An 18097-nucleotide genomic window follows, 5' to 3' on the forward strand; every position below is an offset into this window, starting at 1 on the left:
TATTTGAATCAAGAATAACATCCAGAAAAGTTTTTCCACAAACTTTTTGTGGAGTAGAAAAAATAAAAGTTTGCGCCCACGTAAACTATACGCGATGACGTCACCGCATGCTCGCGCTGTGCTTGTTGTGGCGTTCCCTTCCTCCGCATTCGTCCCTGCGTGCCGCCGCTGGAGTTAGCTGGGAGCTGGAGGAAGGTCTATCTGTCGTGACAACCCGTTCTCCGAAACTTTTCCAAGTCCAGGTCGTGCCTGAAAGACGGAGCGAGCATTGTGTCTGTGTTTTCGATGCATGGGAGTGCCCTGGGAGCGGCGAAGGGAGAAGGTAGGTCTCGCCGCCGCCGCCTCCTCTGCCGTCCGTTAGTCCGTCAGAGCTCTCCGTTCAGCCCGGCCTGACTACCGCATTGCTTCCGACACAAGTGAAGAAGACGGGCAGCGGAGGCCTCGGGAACTTTGTAACCGACCGGACGCGACGTGAATTTAACCGGCGTTTATATTCGTGTGACTTAGTCGGTGTGAACGTATTCTTTCACCACCAACTGCCAGCGGTGCTGCGGCCGCGGTGTGTCATAGCCGGGTGACTTCATACCTTTTTGTGTACGCGCGCGCGCGTGTGTGCATGTTTTAAAGTAGGCATGCTGCGTGTGGGAATTTAGGACATTCTCAGTTTTAGGCTGTATTATAACATAAGGGTTGCCAATGATCGTACCCATAGATCTATGCTGATGTCACTAACGTCACATTGAGCCAAATTAATGACATTTCTACAGGCCGAGTGTACGCGGGGTTTAGATGCCACAGTTGCCACGAAAACGGGTATAGATGTGATGAAAGCTAACGCTAGTGCTATATGTTATTTGGCATGGTATGTCAGAGGCAAGTTTCAGCGTGTTAACATATCAGGCACCACGTGTACATGGAATTAATGTCATGTCTCAAATGTGTACATGCAATGGTTGTTATACAGCCCTGTGGTACATATACACACAGTACAGTGAGATTGTGGTACATATACACACAGTACAGTGAGATCGTGGTACATATACACACAGTACAGTGAGATCGTGGTACATATACACACAGTACAGTGAGATTGTGGTACATATGCACACAGTACAGTGAGATTGTTGTACATATACACACAGTACAGTGAGATTGTGGTACATATAAACACAGTACAGTAGGATCGTAGTAAATATACACGCAGTACAATCCACCTGTAAAAGGAAAACAAGATTGCATTATGGAACGTGTCAATCTTTAGCATCATTCATCCTCTTCAAGAGACTGGTGTTACACTCTCGGCCGACATCTCTAGTGCAGCAGCAGGCTGGATGCAGTTGCCCTGTGTGTTTTGTATCTCCGCCACATCAGGATGAGATGCAAAGTCTTCGGGCCATGATCTGATATCATAGCCAGCTCACTGACTCCCATCCAGCTCCCAACTGAGAGCCAAGACCACGTCAGACCTCAGGGCTGCACTGGACTGCACTGGACAGTAGTCCTGATGAGCTTGGGTAGAGGATGGGGAAGGTCATTTATCTTATTAACTCCTTGATAAGAGAAGTGTTGAAATAAACAAGGCCACATGTTTTTTTTTTAACTGTTGATTTTAAGGGACAAGGAAAAGAGAAGACGATGCTTGCCTCAAGTTTTTCATTCATATATATTGTCATGCCATGATTAGGACTGGGGTATATGGATAAAATCAAATCAAATGACACTTTTCAATAATTATATTTTAGGGCTGAAAATTGGTGCCTTCAATAAATACTGACACAATGAGATTTAAAAAATAAATAAAAATAATCATCAGTAATGTGGACATTATGACAAAGTGGGTAAAGCACATAATAGAACAGCTAGAACAGTTTGGTAAGTTCAGAACACAACATCACTTTACTGCAATGCAGCCTTTAAAACCATAAAAAGACAAGGCTTATGCTATATTACGATATCCAATAACACTATGTCTAGTCTCATATCACTATATATATATATATATATATATAGCGCCCAGCTCTATCCCAAATGAGGCATTTTGACACTTTACCTTTACAATAAGATTGATATGGGCTCTGTGGTTATGGGAGATATCTGAATTTTTATTGTTTTGGTTAATGGTATTTTGGAGAAAAAAAGGCCTGTCACGTGCTAAGGTATCCCTTAGCAAACCCCCAACCCCCAAATGGCTCCATATATGTGTATGGGGAATGTAATCCACTTTGTACCAAAGCACTTGCCAAGTGAATTGAATTTATGTCGGTCTCTATAAATACAATGACTTAATAAATAAATCAGATAAATCATATTTGGTCAAGGCTGGTCCCAACGATGCTCTGACATGCAGCCTTAATGTTTGGGAAGCAGAGATTGGTTATTTACAGTCTACAGGAGAAACAGCTAATATCAGTTTGTACCTTAGAATATCTATTTGTTTTGACCAATATTGCTACTATATGCAATTCGTGTTAGTTCCTTATCTTCTGTTTTGTTCACTGAAGTTATTATGTCGTATGACTAGGTGCTATGATTGGGTACAGTCCACAGCCCAGGTGTTTACGACCCTCTGGTTGGTTAAATTGTGTAGTAGGGCTGTGCGGTATGAGCAAAAAGTCATATCAAGGTATTTTGTAAGATTCTGGCGGTTTCACGGTATATATTTTTTTAAACAAGTAAACACATTAATTCCATTAGCAGCATCAGTCAACTAGCCAACAGTACTGTCAGCGAGCCATCCATAGCTGCACCAACAGCAGGCAGCAACATTGACTTTGTGCAGTGTAATACTGGGAGCGCAGTGGAGCTACTTACCTGTCAGTGTAACTGGGCTCAGTCATGGTTCACACTTGTTATAGAATTACAGCGCCGAATTGCATGCTGGGTAGAGTTCGCGCACAAAAAAAACAGGAAGAGACAGACCGGAAGACACGCCACACAAACAGCTGTTCGCCGCCCAACTTCCCATCATGCACTTTGGCCGTGTAATTTTGAACCATAAGTGAACCAAGTTGCACTGACAGCTAAGAAGCTCCACTGCGCTCCCAGTATTAAACTGTAAAAAATGAATGTTGCCGCCTGCTGTTCTTGTGGATATGCACGACTAGTTGATGGCGCTGACGGCACCGCGGTCAACTTTGTCGTGCAACAACAGTTGTTGTGTAATCACTGGTATGACGGTATATGAAAAATTCATACTATATGGAAATCTGAAACTGATATATGGTTTGAACCGGTGTACTGCACAGCCCTATTGTGTAGCATTAAAAATGTCTGAAACTAAATAAAAAATTAGGCCTACGAGCTGTATCATGACACTGTTATTATTACTGATGTTATGCAACGTGACTGTACTGCTATGATCACATCTTTGCTAAATATATCAGTGATGTAATAAGTAGTTAATCTTGTTTATTCTTTCTTAGTGTAAATCCTATTAGTCTTGGAAGTGTCCCACTTGGAGCCTACCTGCAATGGCCTAGATTTCCCTCGGTGACATTAACTTTAATTTACACTAATCGAGCCCCTTTAAATTTAACAAGTTCTCATTGCCAATGCTGGCCAGAACAATAGCAGGTGCCTGCTGGTGTCTGTCCGGCTTTTTGAGCATACATGCAATTTCCACCTCACTTTCGGTTGTTCTCTGTCAGAGTCCATATATCTGTGCTGAGTCAACTGTACATTCAGCCTGTAGTCGTGCCTAGCTTGGCAGTAAGTGAAGGATTGTACATACGCTGTGCTTGCAGCAGCTGAAATCGGTTATGGTTATGATTAATAGCCACATTCAAGGGTTTCTTTCGCTTGATGTGTAAATCAGTGGGCCAGACTTTGAGGTAAAAAGATACTGGAGAAAAATATCTATGCGCCACTTTTAGCCAATGCCGCCTCCAAGCTATAACAGCAGAGCCAGTATTTTTCTCAGAGGGAAAGGTGTTGCAAGATATTGGTTGCACATGGTGTTCAAGTGCTGTGGCCTAGAATCCATGCTGCCTGCATGTCAAGGGACATATTAATGTTATTCTAATGTTCACAGCCAAGGCATTAGCATGGTGTTTCTGCTGCACCTGCATTTTAAACAATTATGTAATCAATTGGGAAAAGCTCTTCTTTGATGATCAAAATATTTATTAAAATAAATCTGTTAATACCGCTCAATCTTTTTGTAGGTATTTTTTAGGAGGCCACAGGGAAGATGGGAGGAACCCAGAAAAGGGCAGAGAAGTGAGGGAATGTCACAAGCATAAAAGAACGACAAAGAACGACAAAGCCAAGGAAAATGGAAAGACTGAGAGAAGCATGAAGAAAGTAAAGGTCTCTGCAGCTCTCCCCTTGGGTGTAGTGAGACAGCCAGCTGGATGTGCGTGTGTGAGGAGGAGAGGCCAGGAAGGCAGAGGAAGAAATTAGATAGAGATGAGAAGCATTCATTTTCATTCATTTCTGAGTAATGGTGCGGTTGCAGTCTCCCAGAGACTATACTTGAAGCCATATTTCTTTCAGTGTTTACAAATGTATTTAACTAGATCAATATTTAAAAAATGAACGACGATGGTGACAGACTTTACTGTGCCATGATTAACATGGGGATGGAAAAATATAGTAATATTCAGCAAATAATAGTAATAAGAAAGTAATGTACAGTATATGTATGTTTACTATCAAATTACTTGTATATGAAAAAGGTACCATACCATAATACACAATATCAGTTAATTCATTTTGTGTTTGTTTTATCCTTAGATAATAAAAAATGGCAACAGATGTGTTCCTTTGTTCATTCATAGTAGTGTGACCATAGACTGTATAGCGTGTCAATCACAAGGTAGCCCGTTCTAAAGTTTTATGGTCTATTTTACTCTAAATTATATGATAATTTACTAAATTAACATCATGCTGTAGACTGAGATCATAAACTCATATTGACATGTTAACATGTTGTAGGGTAATTTTCTCCTTGACTTCCATACAATCAGACTTCTTTTTGAGGAGTCGCCCCCTGCATGCCGACAGAGAGAATGCACATTTTAAGACCCCCACATTGGCTTCAGTCGACAGAACCGGAGGTTGCCGCCTCAGTGTGACCATAATGTTGCCTCTTTAAGCTACTAGCTTCAAACTAAAGACAGTAGCAGCTGGGTCGCGTCAGCTGACAGTCTGTCCACACCTACTTTCTAATGTAGATCACTGCTCACTCACTGCAGTTCTTAATAATGCTGTCACACTGTCAAAGCTGAGACTGAGTAGCTTTACAGTTCACCCAGTTTGAGGTGTTTTTAGGCACAACCTCTCCCCTGCTGCTTTTTTCTTTTTCACATTTTGTCTCTCTGACCAGTAATATCAGCGAGTGTCAAACAGACGAGGCTAAAATATCATACTCCATTGGCTGTTTTTTTTGTGGCTGTTTTCTAAAGGAGTGACCACCAACCGTGACTGCTCACTGTTGCATAGCTACACAATTGTGTGTCCTCGCCCACACACACACTAACAAACCCTGGCCAAGAATAATACTCCTCCTCCACTTCCTGCCTGAGGAATAAATGCTAACATTGACACGCTTTTTATGAACACACAAACATATCAAGTGTTAACATCAGTATTAGTGACCATGTGCTCATCTGATGGCTGTACACGCACATGTTGTGTAGCTGAATGTGAATCAAAGTAATGAACATGCTTGTGTGTGTGAGTGTGTGTGTGTGTGTGTGTGTGTGTTTACTGGGCACAAGTGTGTCAGCATGAATTTAGATATAGCAGCGAGAGCCTCAGGAACACCAAGCTGTGAGCTGCCTCTGTTCACCACCACACACACACACACACACACACACACACACACACACACACACACACACACACACACACACACACACACACACACACACACACACACACACACACACCAAAACATTTCCAGCCTTAACTTCAGCTCCAATCCACAGATACCGTTGTCAGATGAACATACTGAGCAGAAAGCGGTGATGGATTGGTTGGCTTTAGGACTGGACTTGAAATGAAGAGAGTGATGCCAGGGACTGACAGATGGAACCATATTAGGCCCCGCCATTCACTGTGGATCATTTGAGTGATTCAGTGGACTGGAAAAAAGGGTTTCAAGTTTCTTTGTCAGTGCAATAACAGCATCACCCTGATGGAGGCTTATTAACGGGCTTCAAATTGTTTAGCCTTCTGCACGGCCATTTGAAAATAGATGATATTGTGTACAGCTGTCAGTCATGCTGTTTGGGTGTTGATCAGTTTTTTTCCCTCTCTGTATGTGTTTTGTTGGCAGACAGCGCTGGTGGTCCTGACTGTTCAGCAGGATGAGTGAGGCAGAGGGCCAGTTCTACAGCACTCAGGTGGGAGACTCCACCTTCACTGTTCTCAAGCGCTACCAGCAGCTCCGCGCCATCGGATCCGGCGCCCAGGGCATCGTCTGGTGAGAGGCTATACTTTTATTAGCATTTCAGTGATTGTGTCACCAGCTCAGGGTGTTGGTAAGAGCCACAGTTCTGCCAAATTTGATAAATATGGCAGTTGTTGCATGACCAAAGAAAAGCGGTGGGCCCATTTCACACACTGTCATGTCTTACTGTTGTGTGTAATATATTTAAGTGACATCTGTACTATGACAAGGGAAAATGTCTGCTGTGAAAAAGGCATGTTATGTCTGTCTGTCTGCCATTAATGCCTTAACTACATGAAGTATCATTTCATTTCCTTTTTAATCGCTTTAACATGAGAGAACTTGTGTTATTCCTCACTGACAATGCAGTTTATTCTTTATTAACTTGTTCTCACACTTCATAGAAAGCTATATGATGTTTAACTGGATAAACTATTCCCACTCAAGTTTTTTTGGCTGCATCATTGCATTAAATGGAAATATTCTAGATGTGTTGTGCGTCATTTTATTCGAATATTGTCAACATTTCTGACCAAAATGTGTAAGTTTCATTGACAGTAGAATTGAAGAGGTACATTTTTTCCTATTGATATGGGAGACCAGTTGGTTTTGCACCACTGTTAGGTCTAAATTGTTGTTCCATGACAATATATCAAGAAAACTAATCGTCACATTTCCATGAAATTTGCTGCAGACATTATGACCCTGATAACGTTTTTGGATTTAAGTCACTGACCCTGTTTTCAGGGACAATTTCTACCTGTTCATTCTTATTGGTGGCATCAGCAATTTCAGGCTGAGCCCTTTCCATTAACTTTACCCCAGTTCTACCTTAGAGCCACAGTTTTAGCTGTGGGTACAAGTGTAGCTCACTGCAGTGTAGCTCAAAGCTACACTGCAGTGAAATTAGCTTGTTCTACTGGTGAAGCTGCAAAAAAAATTAGTTCCTTTTCTTTGGGAATTTGATAACGTGCAATTTTTACTTTGTGTTGCCCCTTTAGTGTTTGAAGAAAAACAAAACTTGTTCACCTCCTTTATCTACTTTAAAATAAAGGACAAGAGACGGGTAGCTAGCGTTCTTATCTTGTCTTGTTGATAGCAAGTTAAACAACAGCTTTTCTCTGCAGAATGCATTTATTGTCTTCCTCGATAACCTTTGTCTGTCTGTTCCCTCCTCTCTGCAATGTGCAACCAGCTCTGCTCTAGATTCAGTCTTTGGTATACCGGTGGCGGTGAAAAAGCTGTGTCGACCCTTCCAGAACCAGACACATGCTAAGCGGGCCTACAGGGAGCTGGTACTGCTAAAATGTGTCAATCACAAAAATGTAAGACTTAAATTTAAAGGTTGACATGTTTTAAAGTCTGCCTTCATGCGAAGCAATAATCGGGTGCATAAATGTTCTTTGAAACAGCTTGGTCTAATCATACCTCCTGCTAATACTGGCCATTAAGAGATTTTTTTCCTACATGTTACGTGTTTCCAATATAACTGTCGGGTGACAACATTAAACAAATATGTAACCACGTTTATGCAAGGCTTATGTGAGACTTTAGCAGTCTCAATTACACAAGAGGGTATCACCCAAAGTAACAATGTTTTTAGTATGTAATTTCCTCCTTGTGTTTCCTCTGGAGAGTTTATATGTATTGAGCAATGGAGGGATAAAAATGGAAAGAGGAAATTTTGGACTAAAACACTAACTTTGGAAGATACCCACTTGATTTGATTAACTCAGACTGCTAAACTCCCATGTAGCCTCAGTTAAAGTTTAGAATGTATTTTTGCACAGAACGAGGAGTTATAGCCTATTGTAAGCGCGTTCATATAAATGCCTTGTTCTAGAAACACGTAAATCATTGTTTTATGTACATTTCTACCCTCTGGAATATGTGCTATATGGCTGAAACCGATATATTAAGTAGCAGATTTAAATTAGTTTTATTTCTTAAATTATACAATTTAAAATGTAGCTTGTATCCTCACATCTTCTCATGTATTGTTTCATGAGACACTTCAGAGTTCAGAATTACATTCCTCCTCTTTTATTTAGCTGATGTGATACAGTCGGACTGGGATATGACTGGAAGCACAAAGACTTTAATTGTCTGTTGTTCTAAGAAACATTGAACTAATGTACAAACTTAAGAAAAAGAGAGGGTCAGCTTGCTGCAATGTTGATTTAATTTCTTGTTCTGACAAACCCACTTGAGCGCTCTGTCCTCAGTTGGCTAGCTCTCCACAGTGTGGATGTAGATGGGCGAGTAACAGAGTGGACTAACGGCCTGTCTCTCCGCCTGCAGATCATCCGTCTGATCAATGTGTTCACGCCTCAGAAGTCCCTGGAGGAATTCCAGGACCTGTGAGTGGCAGTAGAGCGTGTTTTGGCTCCAACAATCTACTCCGTGCTTCTGTCGGATTCTGAGATTTTAGCTGAAGCTAGCATTTAACTAGCATCCCTCTATTTACCTGTCACCCTCTTGTATTGCACTGCGTTGCTTGTATATGCTCTTTCTGCTTTAATTGCTTCTTTGCGTTTGGCACTGTTCTTTTGTGAACTCTTTTATGAACTCCTAAAGCTCTCTCTTATCCTACCCTTTAGGTATCTTGTAATGGAGTTGATGGATGCCAGCCTATGCCAGGTGATCCATATGGACCTGGACCATGAGCGGATGTCCTATCTGCTCTACCAGATCCTCTGTGGCATCAGGCACCTGCACTCTGCTGGCATCATCCACAGGGTAACAGGATGAGGATTAAGTGTGCTGTGGGGTATACGTAATGTTTCTACACACACCCTGCACCTGTAACCACACCCATCAATGATGTCACAGTGTACTGGCCACCCTGGAGAACACTTTTCTGCTGGGAGTGAATGGCAGACTTTCAACTGGTGTTAATTTGCTCATTAATTTGCATTTAATCAAGTATCCAGTCATATTGTTATTCGAACATATTATATAACCATTCTTTGCTTTCTCCCGCTACCACCTGTATTGAAATATATACCTCATGTGTTATGTTTTTGCTTGTGTATGTTTCTATATTTATAGATGTTTTATCCCCTCAGGACCTGAAGCCCAGTAACATTGTGGTGAAGTCGGATTGCACTTTAAAGATCTTGGATTTTGGCCTGGCTCGGACAGCCTGCACTAACTTCATGATGACCCCCTACGTGGTGACCAGATACTACCGCGCCCCAGAGGTCATACTGGGTATGAAATATAAGGAGAATGGTAAGGACAGCCACGCACCAGTCTTAAAAAAACTGTAGTTTTAAAGATCTCTAAAATGAATAAAGCTCCACCAACACTGCTCTGTCGTTTTACAATCATTTTCAAAATCAACAAAGGTACTGTGATAACTTTATATGCCAATGTATTATAATTTTTTACTTTTCTTAACGAGCTCAACTACAAAGTGATACATGAAATATCACATAGCGGTAGGATTCGAAACGTGAAGTAGTCGGAAGCCTTGTCAGGCTTTTATTTGGTCTGACCCAACAGGACACTGCTCCAACACAAGTAGTTTTTCCCAGAGCGTTACTATCCTGTTAAAGCAGTGACAATGATAATATAGCCTGTTCAGTCTAATTTTATGATGAGACTTGACCTTCAGTGGTTTGTATAATCTGGAGACATAAACAGAGCATACAGACCATTCAGCTTCAGTGACACTGAGTGAAGATAGAAGTTAAAGGCCGTTTGCCACACATGCACATTTTAAAGCGAAGTGTCAACTCACACAGTGAGAGAGAAAGAGAGAGACAAACTACATCCATCCTACTCTTCACACAGGCAAAGTGATGAAGAGAGCAACAGCTGTGTAAACTGATAAGCAGAGCTGCAGAGGCGAGGAGAAAGGCCTGAAAGGCTGTGTCTGGTTTCCAAGCCAGAGAGAAAGAAGAAAGCCAGCCTTAAGATAAATATGATGAAAGCATCTGGCCATGGCACAGCTAGAGGTTGGACCAAAATACTGCGAGCTTGTGTTCTGCATTTCACCGTTTGTCATTTAAATATAAATCATGGAGCATGTTGTCCATGTGGCAACATCTGACATTTGCCTGTATATTTAGCATTATTCCATGCGGTCGATGTTATGTGATCAGTATTTCATATATTTTCTCTGTGTTAATGTTTGCGTGTGTTCTCTGTTCCCAGTGGACATCTGGTCAGTGGGGTGCATCATGGGAGAGATGGTAAAGGGCGGCGTCATCTTCCAGGGCACCGACCGTATCCTTCACTGCTCTCAACGTCTCTGTCGTTGTCCCATTTCTTCCACCTTTCTCCGTATATCAAATCTCCATGAAACATTAAGTATTTCACTCATTTTGACAATGTTCCTTCCCACTTTCACCCTCGAAACATAATCCTATGAATAGGACCATTCAAGATGTCCAGCACACGGTTTCCTGCCCTTTTCGATGATTATTAATCGGTAGAGTTTTTTTTTCAGATAGCTATAGTCCTTTTAATTGATAGGAAGAAATAAATTGAAGCAATTCAAATCATTAGCATTTATATTGGCCGTTTCTCTGTTTCTAATGGGTTTGGTCACCTCTACACTCGTCAGCTCCTTTCAGTGGCACCGTCCATTTTAGGCTGAGACTGGATACAGGGCGCAGTGCGATTCCAGGGTAGATTGCTTTCCAGCGGGGGAAGTAATAGCTTTTTACTGCAGGTGTAAGTCAGGGGGCCCGTTGAATGCTCATATCTTTATTTTTTGTGTTTTTTAAATGTCTTAACCGCCATTGGGTAGATTGTCATGACATTTAGTACACACATTAATGTTTCCCCCGGGATGAAATGTAATCACTTTGGTAATCAAAGCACCATCGTCACGTTTCAGTTTGTCCAATACTTTGGTTTATGATCAAATAACGGAAAAACTAACAACATTCCCATCAACCTCAGCATGTTAGCAATCAATTGCTAATGTTGGCATTAAGTTCAAAGCTTGCTTGCATGATGTTGTCTTGTTTGAATATTTATATGTTATTCATAGGGCTTCAATTTTATGTATTTATCTCTTGATCTAATGCCTTATCAAATCTTCCCCTGATTTGCTGACTCATGTACATGCCCACAATGCAGCTGAGTTCTCCATAACAAGCGTGTTGTCCAGACATCGACCAGTGGAATAAGGTGATTGAGGTTCTGGGCACGCCCAGTTTGGAGTTTATGAACCGACTGATGGAGACGGTGAGAAACTATGTGATGAACAAGCCGGAGTATCCTGGCGTCAGCTTTGCCGAGCTTTTCCCCGACTGGGCCTTTCCCTCTGACTCAGAACATGACAAAATAAAGAGTAAGAAATGTGCACACTAAAATACACTTCTTTACCTTCAAATGCATATTTTTTTTTTATAATTAAGAGGATTGTCAATTATTTTTATTTTTTTTAAATCTCTTACCAAGGACACTGCTCTAACACAAAGGTTGTGGTCAAAGAAGGGCTTTTGTCTGCAGTATATTGATGTAATAAGACTTTTTCCAACAGGATTATAGGGACACAGGGTGAAAAGTGGATCCCTTTATATAACTAGTTCAGAGAATGACCATGTGGGTCAAACGTTTTTTAGAGTGAGGAATCACAACATTGAAACAAGAGAACAAATCTTGACATTCCCGGAGATGTTACCCAACCCCGCAAGCGAAAGTAATCAGTTTGCATAAAGACAGCTTAAATTAAGTGATGTCATGGGCCTGTTTCCATAGTAACATTACCCTTCCTCTGTTGCCATCACAGCAGGTCAAGCACGGGACCTGCTTTCCAAAATGCTGGTCGTTGATCCTGAATGCCGCATCTCCGTAGAAGAAGCCCTCAATCACCCGTACATTCACGTGTGGTACGACCCCGGAGAGGCCGACGCGGTGAGGAGACGCTGCAGTGCTGGTTCGCTTTATCAGTGCAGAGGCCGACTGTGTGGGACCGTACTGATTTATGTGTGTCTTTTTGTTTCACAGCCTCCTCCCCAGATTTCAGATAAACAGCTGGAAGAGAGAGAGCACTCCATCGAGCAATGGAAAGGTAGGATGCACTGCCCTCTAGGGAAATCTATCAGCAGTGCACTTTAACCTCCGAAGAGGAAACCAAACCCAGCCTTGTGAAGAATTATGTTTCTTCCATATCTATATGTGGATATATTGTAATCGTGCTGTGCCAAGTATTCCGAGTTAAAGCAAATAATCACCATTGTGTGATAAATCACCAAATCATTCAACAAACACACAATAGGACAGACTAAGAGCAAGTGTTCTGATATAATGACCACAGATAATCAATCAGCTACAAATTCCCAATTCTGAATTTCCTGGACGGTAAATTCTGAGTACACAATGATGGCACTTTATTTTCTGCTTTTCTACAGAACTCATTTATGAAGAGTTGATTGATTGGGAAGAGAGGAACCAAAATGGACTAATGAAAGAAGACTGTTCAGGTACAAATATGCATACTCTTCATACATTTTCTGCAATATTGGACACCAGACCGTTATAAGGAGTGGTGTCAGAGCACAATTCGCTTCAACTTAATACTGGTTTCCTTAAATTTGTCATAGTGGTCACAGCTGTCTCATGAAAAATGTATAGGAAATGCTCTGTTACTCTAAATATTACCTAAACTTAGTTTCCCTCCATTGTGTGTGTCAAGTGTCAGACGTGGTGTCAGGTTCAGCCTCCCAGTCTTCATCAGCCAACGACATCTCGTCCATGTCCACGGAGCACACCGTAGCCTCGGACACAGACAGCAGCAGCATCGACACACTGACGGGACCGCTGGACGACAGTCAGTGAACACAGTCCATGGCCTCATCTTTCTGCCTGCCTCAGTCCTCCACTCCTATTTACAATGTCCAAACATCAATCCACAATCAATTTCCTTTCACTCCTCCCTCATTTTGTGATCTTTTTCTTGTCCCTTTTTTATTTTTGTGTTTTTCTTCTTTCCTCTTCAACGTCAGTGAATAGGTCTATTTTTCTATTTTCTTCCCGTTTATGATCTGGTGATCTTGTATCTTGTACCTCTACAACATCAAACATTTATTTTGGACTGTTTCCCAGAGGTCAAAGCTGTCTATTCGTTCAAAAGTGTACCTTTTTCTTCTTAGTGGATATTGTTTACCGTGATCAAGTATATATGATATATGCATCCATATTAATTTTCAGGTTACCAGGAATAGGTGGGGAATTGGTTCCAGAGGTTATCAAATTAGACCAGAAACTCACTGAAAATAGACCACAGCGTCCAGCCGCTGTCATGCATGCACGCCATACGAACAAAAGCTTAGCATTAGTCGACGGCACCAATCTGATGTCCATCTGATGATGATCAAACACTCATCCTTTAGCTAGCTCGCTGTATTACATACAGATCTCCACAGTGGGGCTTTCTGCACCGTTTTCTTATCAATTGCCTTGAGTGATGTGGATTTTGAGGTTTTTCTCCTGACAGCTGGGGGAAGCTGTGGTTGCAGTGTTACATTTACTTTCCGAATATAATGTACTGTATGTAAAGATGTCATGATCTGACACTTATAGTGGCTGTCGACTCTGTCATTGCTAATGGATACAGTGTGCTTGTTTTGTTACAATCAACAATTCTGTCGAACTGTATATTACACCCCCATTGGACATAAGGTACCGACTAACAATGTGTATGTCAAAACAATATCATATTCCTTTAAATTTGAGAGGCAAAAAGATACATGTAGTATTTATTTTTGTTTTCTTGCAAAATGTTGCACACAATCACATTGAGGCCCGTTAAAAAAAAATAAGCCTCTTGTCAAAGCTCCCTATCTAAACCATTCCATTAGTACTGGAGCAGTCACAAAATTCACCATGAATCAAACATAATGTAGATAAATAAAGCAGTGAAACACAGATAATGGTGTTCAACTTGCATGAAGGCGTTCAAGATGCCAATAAGATACCGTAGTTCTCGTTATAAAGAGAAATCCGTTCAGGTCCGTTCTTTTACTTGCAGTACCTTGATGTTCTTGGTTCTGAAAGCCTGTTTGATGCAGATGTTGTATTGTATTTTTGTGTGCCTTGTGAGCCTTTGTGTGTGTGTCTTATCGAAGTGTACTGTGCAGCGCTCTCCTTCATTATCTCCTTTGAATCGTCCATAAAGACGGCAGTCGCCCGGTTGTAAGGGCAAAGTCTGTGGAGCAAACATGTTGTGGTTTAGAATGATGATGTGACTGTGGAGTCCTGAAGGAAAATCTGGACCTTGGAACTCAAGACAGAAACTTAAAGATGAGAGGAATGGACTGTGGAGCTGCTTTTTGCAGGACTGTTTGCACATTGTGATGGACACGCAGAAATATGACACTGTGGAGTCACTGAGGTTTTAAATGTTGCACACTATGCTTTTTCCTTTTTCAAAACATGACATTATTCTTTCAGTCATGCCTTAAATGACCTGTGGAGTGGCAATTGCACTCTCACAAATCTTATCAGATCAGGACTGAGCATTACAGTGCTCAAACCTCTTTACCATGTTTACCGTGTTAAAAAAAAAAAAGAAGCTCCATTGTATACACTGCATCTCACATTTTAGTTCAGTTTATTTCTCCTTTTATTTTCAGAGATGTCCTGTGTGACTGCAATGACCACAATATAATCACCTGGCCAACATCTTTTGCCCGTATGTAACTAATAAAGTGGACATCGGTGATAAGTTTTCTTTCAGAGTTGTTTTGCATGTTTCTCAGATTCTTAATGAAAAAATAACTGTACACATCACTTAAAATCTTTCCCAAATAGGGAAAGAAATATTCTGCGTAGGTTGTGTCAAACTACATGATCCTAACTAGAGTTTAAAGATGAATCAGTCTTGTGCCTTTTGTCCTTCTCTTTGCACACAGTTCATATCATCACACACACACACACACACACACACACACACACACTTCATGTATTCTTCTCTCAAAAGCTCTTGACGATGCACTCCGTCTTCTTGGCCTCATTGTTGAGCTCTCCGAAGGTGTCAAAGAACTGATCCATCTCCTTCTGCAGAGTTGCATTGCGTAGTTCTGCAGCGGCCCGGGTCCTTTCAGACTCCGCAATCTTAGTCTGGACAGCCTGGTACCAGTGCCGCTGCTGCGTTAGGTTTGTTTTCAACCGAACGACCTCCAACTGCAGCTCTTCGTTTCTTTGCTCCAGGCTGATGGTAAAGACGAGAGGAAGACAAGAATATCAAAGATGTATGTAAGGCTGAGAGCTGAATTAGGCGTTTTTATGTTACTGCTGAGCAGGAGTGGGAGGAGAGATCAGTAATGTATTTGTTGGTTAAGCTCTAGCATCTATGTCGATTGTTTAGTTTTAGTAGGTTTGATGCCTGATTTAGTTGGAGAAGGCAGAACAGGTGCCTTACAGTATATCTATTTCCTTCCTCTATGTTAAGCTATTAGAATTGCTGGTTTCCTCTTGTCCATGCCAACCAGTAGTGACCTTACACTGAGACCTGCTCTATCTATATCAGTAATAAATGAGGCATGTGTTGTGTCTAGGTCAGCAGCATGGCCCCTTAAATTAGCTCTCTTTCCAGTGTCATGAGCTGTTTCTATAGGTCAACCACACAAGATGTGCTTTTTAACTATGAACTTTCTAAATGTGTGTTTTTGGTATATAATAGGTGGCACATCCAAGTAGTTAACACAAAACACATGTAGATATCCACAGTAGACTGAGTGGTAAAACTGAATGGAAATGAGGACTGAAGGAGTTGTAATCTTGTGCATTTTGGGACATTTTTAAGGAAACTAAAAGCGGTTATCTGTGCACAATGAACAAAACAGGATGTAGGGTGACGCTCGGGGTCAACTGAATGAACGGAGGAGCAGCACAGCTGAGTGGACACACACTTTCTGGGCCTGGGAACATTGTGTCACCCTCCACTGGAACTACACTACGGGCTGGGAAAATCTCACAGGCAAACCAGTGAACTAAAAGTGACACTGAAGCCGACAGCACATTCAATTTAGGATAATTTGTGTGCCTAATCTCTGTTATGTGATTATGTGTGCTGTGTAGTTACATATGGAAATGCAAGACAAAAGAAAAAGTACATTACCTGAGTATTCGTGCCTCGTACTCCTCCCTCTGTCTGACTATTTGCTGTTGGAGGCTAGTGAGGAGGCTGCGGAGGGCACTGGCGGAGGGGTCTGCAAGGGGCACAGGAGGCGGCACCCTGGGAGACCAGGATGGCTGCTCTGGGTGCTGAGCGTGAGCTGGGGGCCACAGTACCTTGCACTCAGTTTGGGATAGTTGAGGGGAACTTGCTGTAAGATGTTGTTGGGGAGGTGACATCTGGAGCAGGAGATGATCCCTCTGCCTAAAGCCACAGGCTCCCGAGTCCAGCTCTGGGTCCTGTTCACGCTTCTTGTCTTTGTCTGGATTCTGCTGCTGGATTCTGCTACTCTTGTCTTCACTCGCTCCCTCGCTGTCCGTCAGCCCCTGGATCGGCTCAGGGGCCCATGCTTGGCACATCTGCCCCTGCCAGTGCTCCTGGAAGCTTGTTTCCATGTCAAATACCTCTTGGAGGCTGTCAGGAGTCGCAGTGTCGGGGAGGTTATCATACAGAGAAAGAGCACTCCTGTGCTCCTCGCTCTGGTTCAGACAAGCTCTGTCCTCGGCTCCCCAGCTACCTTCCCATTCTCCTGCTCTCCCTCCTCCTCTTACTTTGTTTATTATGCATGGACCCATCTCTGCTTCCCAGTGCTGTCTTCCCAGGCCTCCTCTCCAGCTGCAGTAGCTATGATCTGGCCAGGCGCCAGTCTCTCTTCCCCCACCGACCAGAGTGGGAACCTCATTTACAACTGGGGCCAGACCAGGCAGAGGGCTACAGGGGCCTGGGAGTCTGGTTACAGCAGGGCACACAACCCTGCTCTCCATTTCCTTTTTCCTAGCCCTCCCTCGCTGGGCAAAAGGTGGGCAGTTGTCGTACAGGGGCTCCGTGGAGCAGGAGCTGGCTGTGGTGGGGGTCTCAGTAGTAACACAGTGCAGCTCCATGATTCAACCGGGCACATGTGGGTGCTGAGAGTCTTAGAGAGCTGCCTGCCCCACCTCTGTCTGCTGCAACTTGGGATTCAAGTCTTGGATTTGTAGATTTGTGAGCGTGCTATAGAGCCTCCCCTGTGCTGATGCGACGTGGGGAGAGGAAGGTGCATGAGCCCTCCTCCCCTTTGACTGGCTGTGCCCTTGAAGCTGCTGCTTAATGGCAGACAGGTTGTAATGTGTGTGTGTGTGTGTGTGTGTGTGTGTGTGTGTGTGTGTGTGTGTGTGTGTGTGTGTGTGTGTGTGTGTGTGTGTGTGTGTGTGTGTGTGTGTCTTTTAGCAGGACTGACATCAGCTGTTTCTTTAGCAGAGCTTCTGAGGGAGGGACCAGGGTGTAATATAGTCTGGCTCATTCCTAAAGACAGTCCCACATAACTGGAACCACAGAAATAGACGGTGTCCATGGGCATAACGTGTAAAGCACACACAATTAACCCCATAATCTGCACTCAATATTTGTCGAAAAACACATAAAGCTGCAAACGTTAAAGACTGGATATAACATAGACATTTTAACTTTTAAAGAAATTCTTCAGTGATTACTCTTGACTTTTACTGGGTACTGCTTCAATGGGACTTTTACCTTCGTTGGCTCATTGATTCTCCTTCTCTGTTAAATGCACTGTGTCTGCATTAACA

At 42.5% G+C, this 18097-nt stretch overlaps 2 protein-coding genes across 2 annotated transcripts; one reads left to right on the forward strand and one right to left on the reverse strand.

The window, feature by feature from the left end:
- Positions 1-291: 291 nt before the first annotated feature.
- On the forward strand, positions 292-14650 carry mapk9 (mitogen-activated protein kinase 9). The gene is made up of 12 exons (XM_079229201.1): positions 292-322; positions 6281-6427; positions 7590-7719; positions 8696-8754; positions 8995-9133; positions 9463-9628; positions 10556-10627; positions 11520-11702; positions 12144-12268; positions 12362-12425; positions 12766-12837; positions 13050-14650. Exons 2-12 carry the CDS (start codon positions 6312-6314, stop codon positions 13190-13192), a joined length of 1269 nt encoding a protein of 422 aa, XP_079085327.1. The 5' UTR covers positions 292-322; positions 6281-6311; the 3' UTR covers positions 13193-14650.
- A 299-nt stretch (positions 14651-14949) lies between these two features.
- LOC306745974 (uncharacterized protein) lies at positions 14950-17413 on the reverse strand (the record flags this gene model as incomplete). The annotated part of the gene is made up of 2 exons (XM_079228838.1): positions 14950-15566; positions 16476-17413. The coding sequence occupies 2 exons, from the start codon at positions 17411-17413 to the stop codon at positions 15329-15331; spliced, it is 1176 nt and encodes a 391-aa protein (XP_079084964.1). The 3' UTR covers positions 14950-15328.
- Between the last annotated feature and the right edge of the window lie 684 nt (positions 17414-18097).

This window comes from Taurulus bubalis, assembly GCF_910589615.1.
Source record: "Taurulus bubalis genome assembly, chromosome: 13".
NCBI lineage: Eukaryota > Metazoa > Chordata > Actinopteri > Perciformes > Cottidae > Taurulus > Taurulus bubalis.

Coding starts and splice junctions, on each gene's coding strand:
- mapk9 (XM_079229201.1), top strand. CDS start 6,312: ATGAGTGAGGCAGAGGGCCAGTTCTACAGCACTCAGGTGGGAGACTCC. Junction 6,428..7,589: donor GGCGCCCAGGGCATCGTCTG/GTGAGAGGCTAT, acceptor ATGTGCAACCAG/CTCTGCTCTAGATTCAGTCT. Junction 12,838..13,049: donor AATGAAAGAAGACTGTTCAG/GTACAAATATGC, acceptor GTGTGTGTCAAG/TGTCAGACGTGGTGTCAGGT.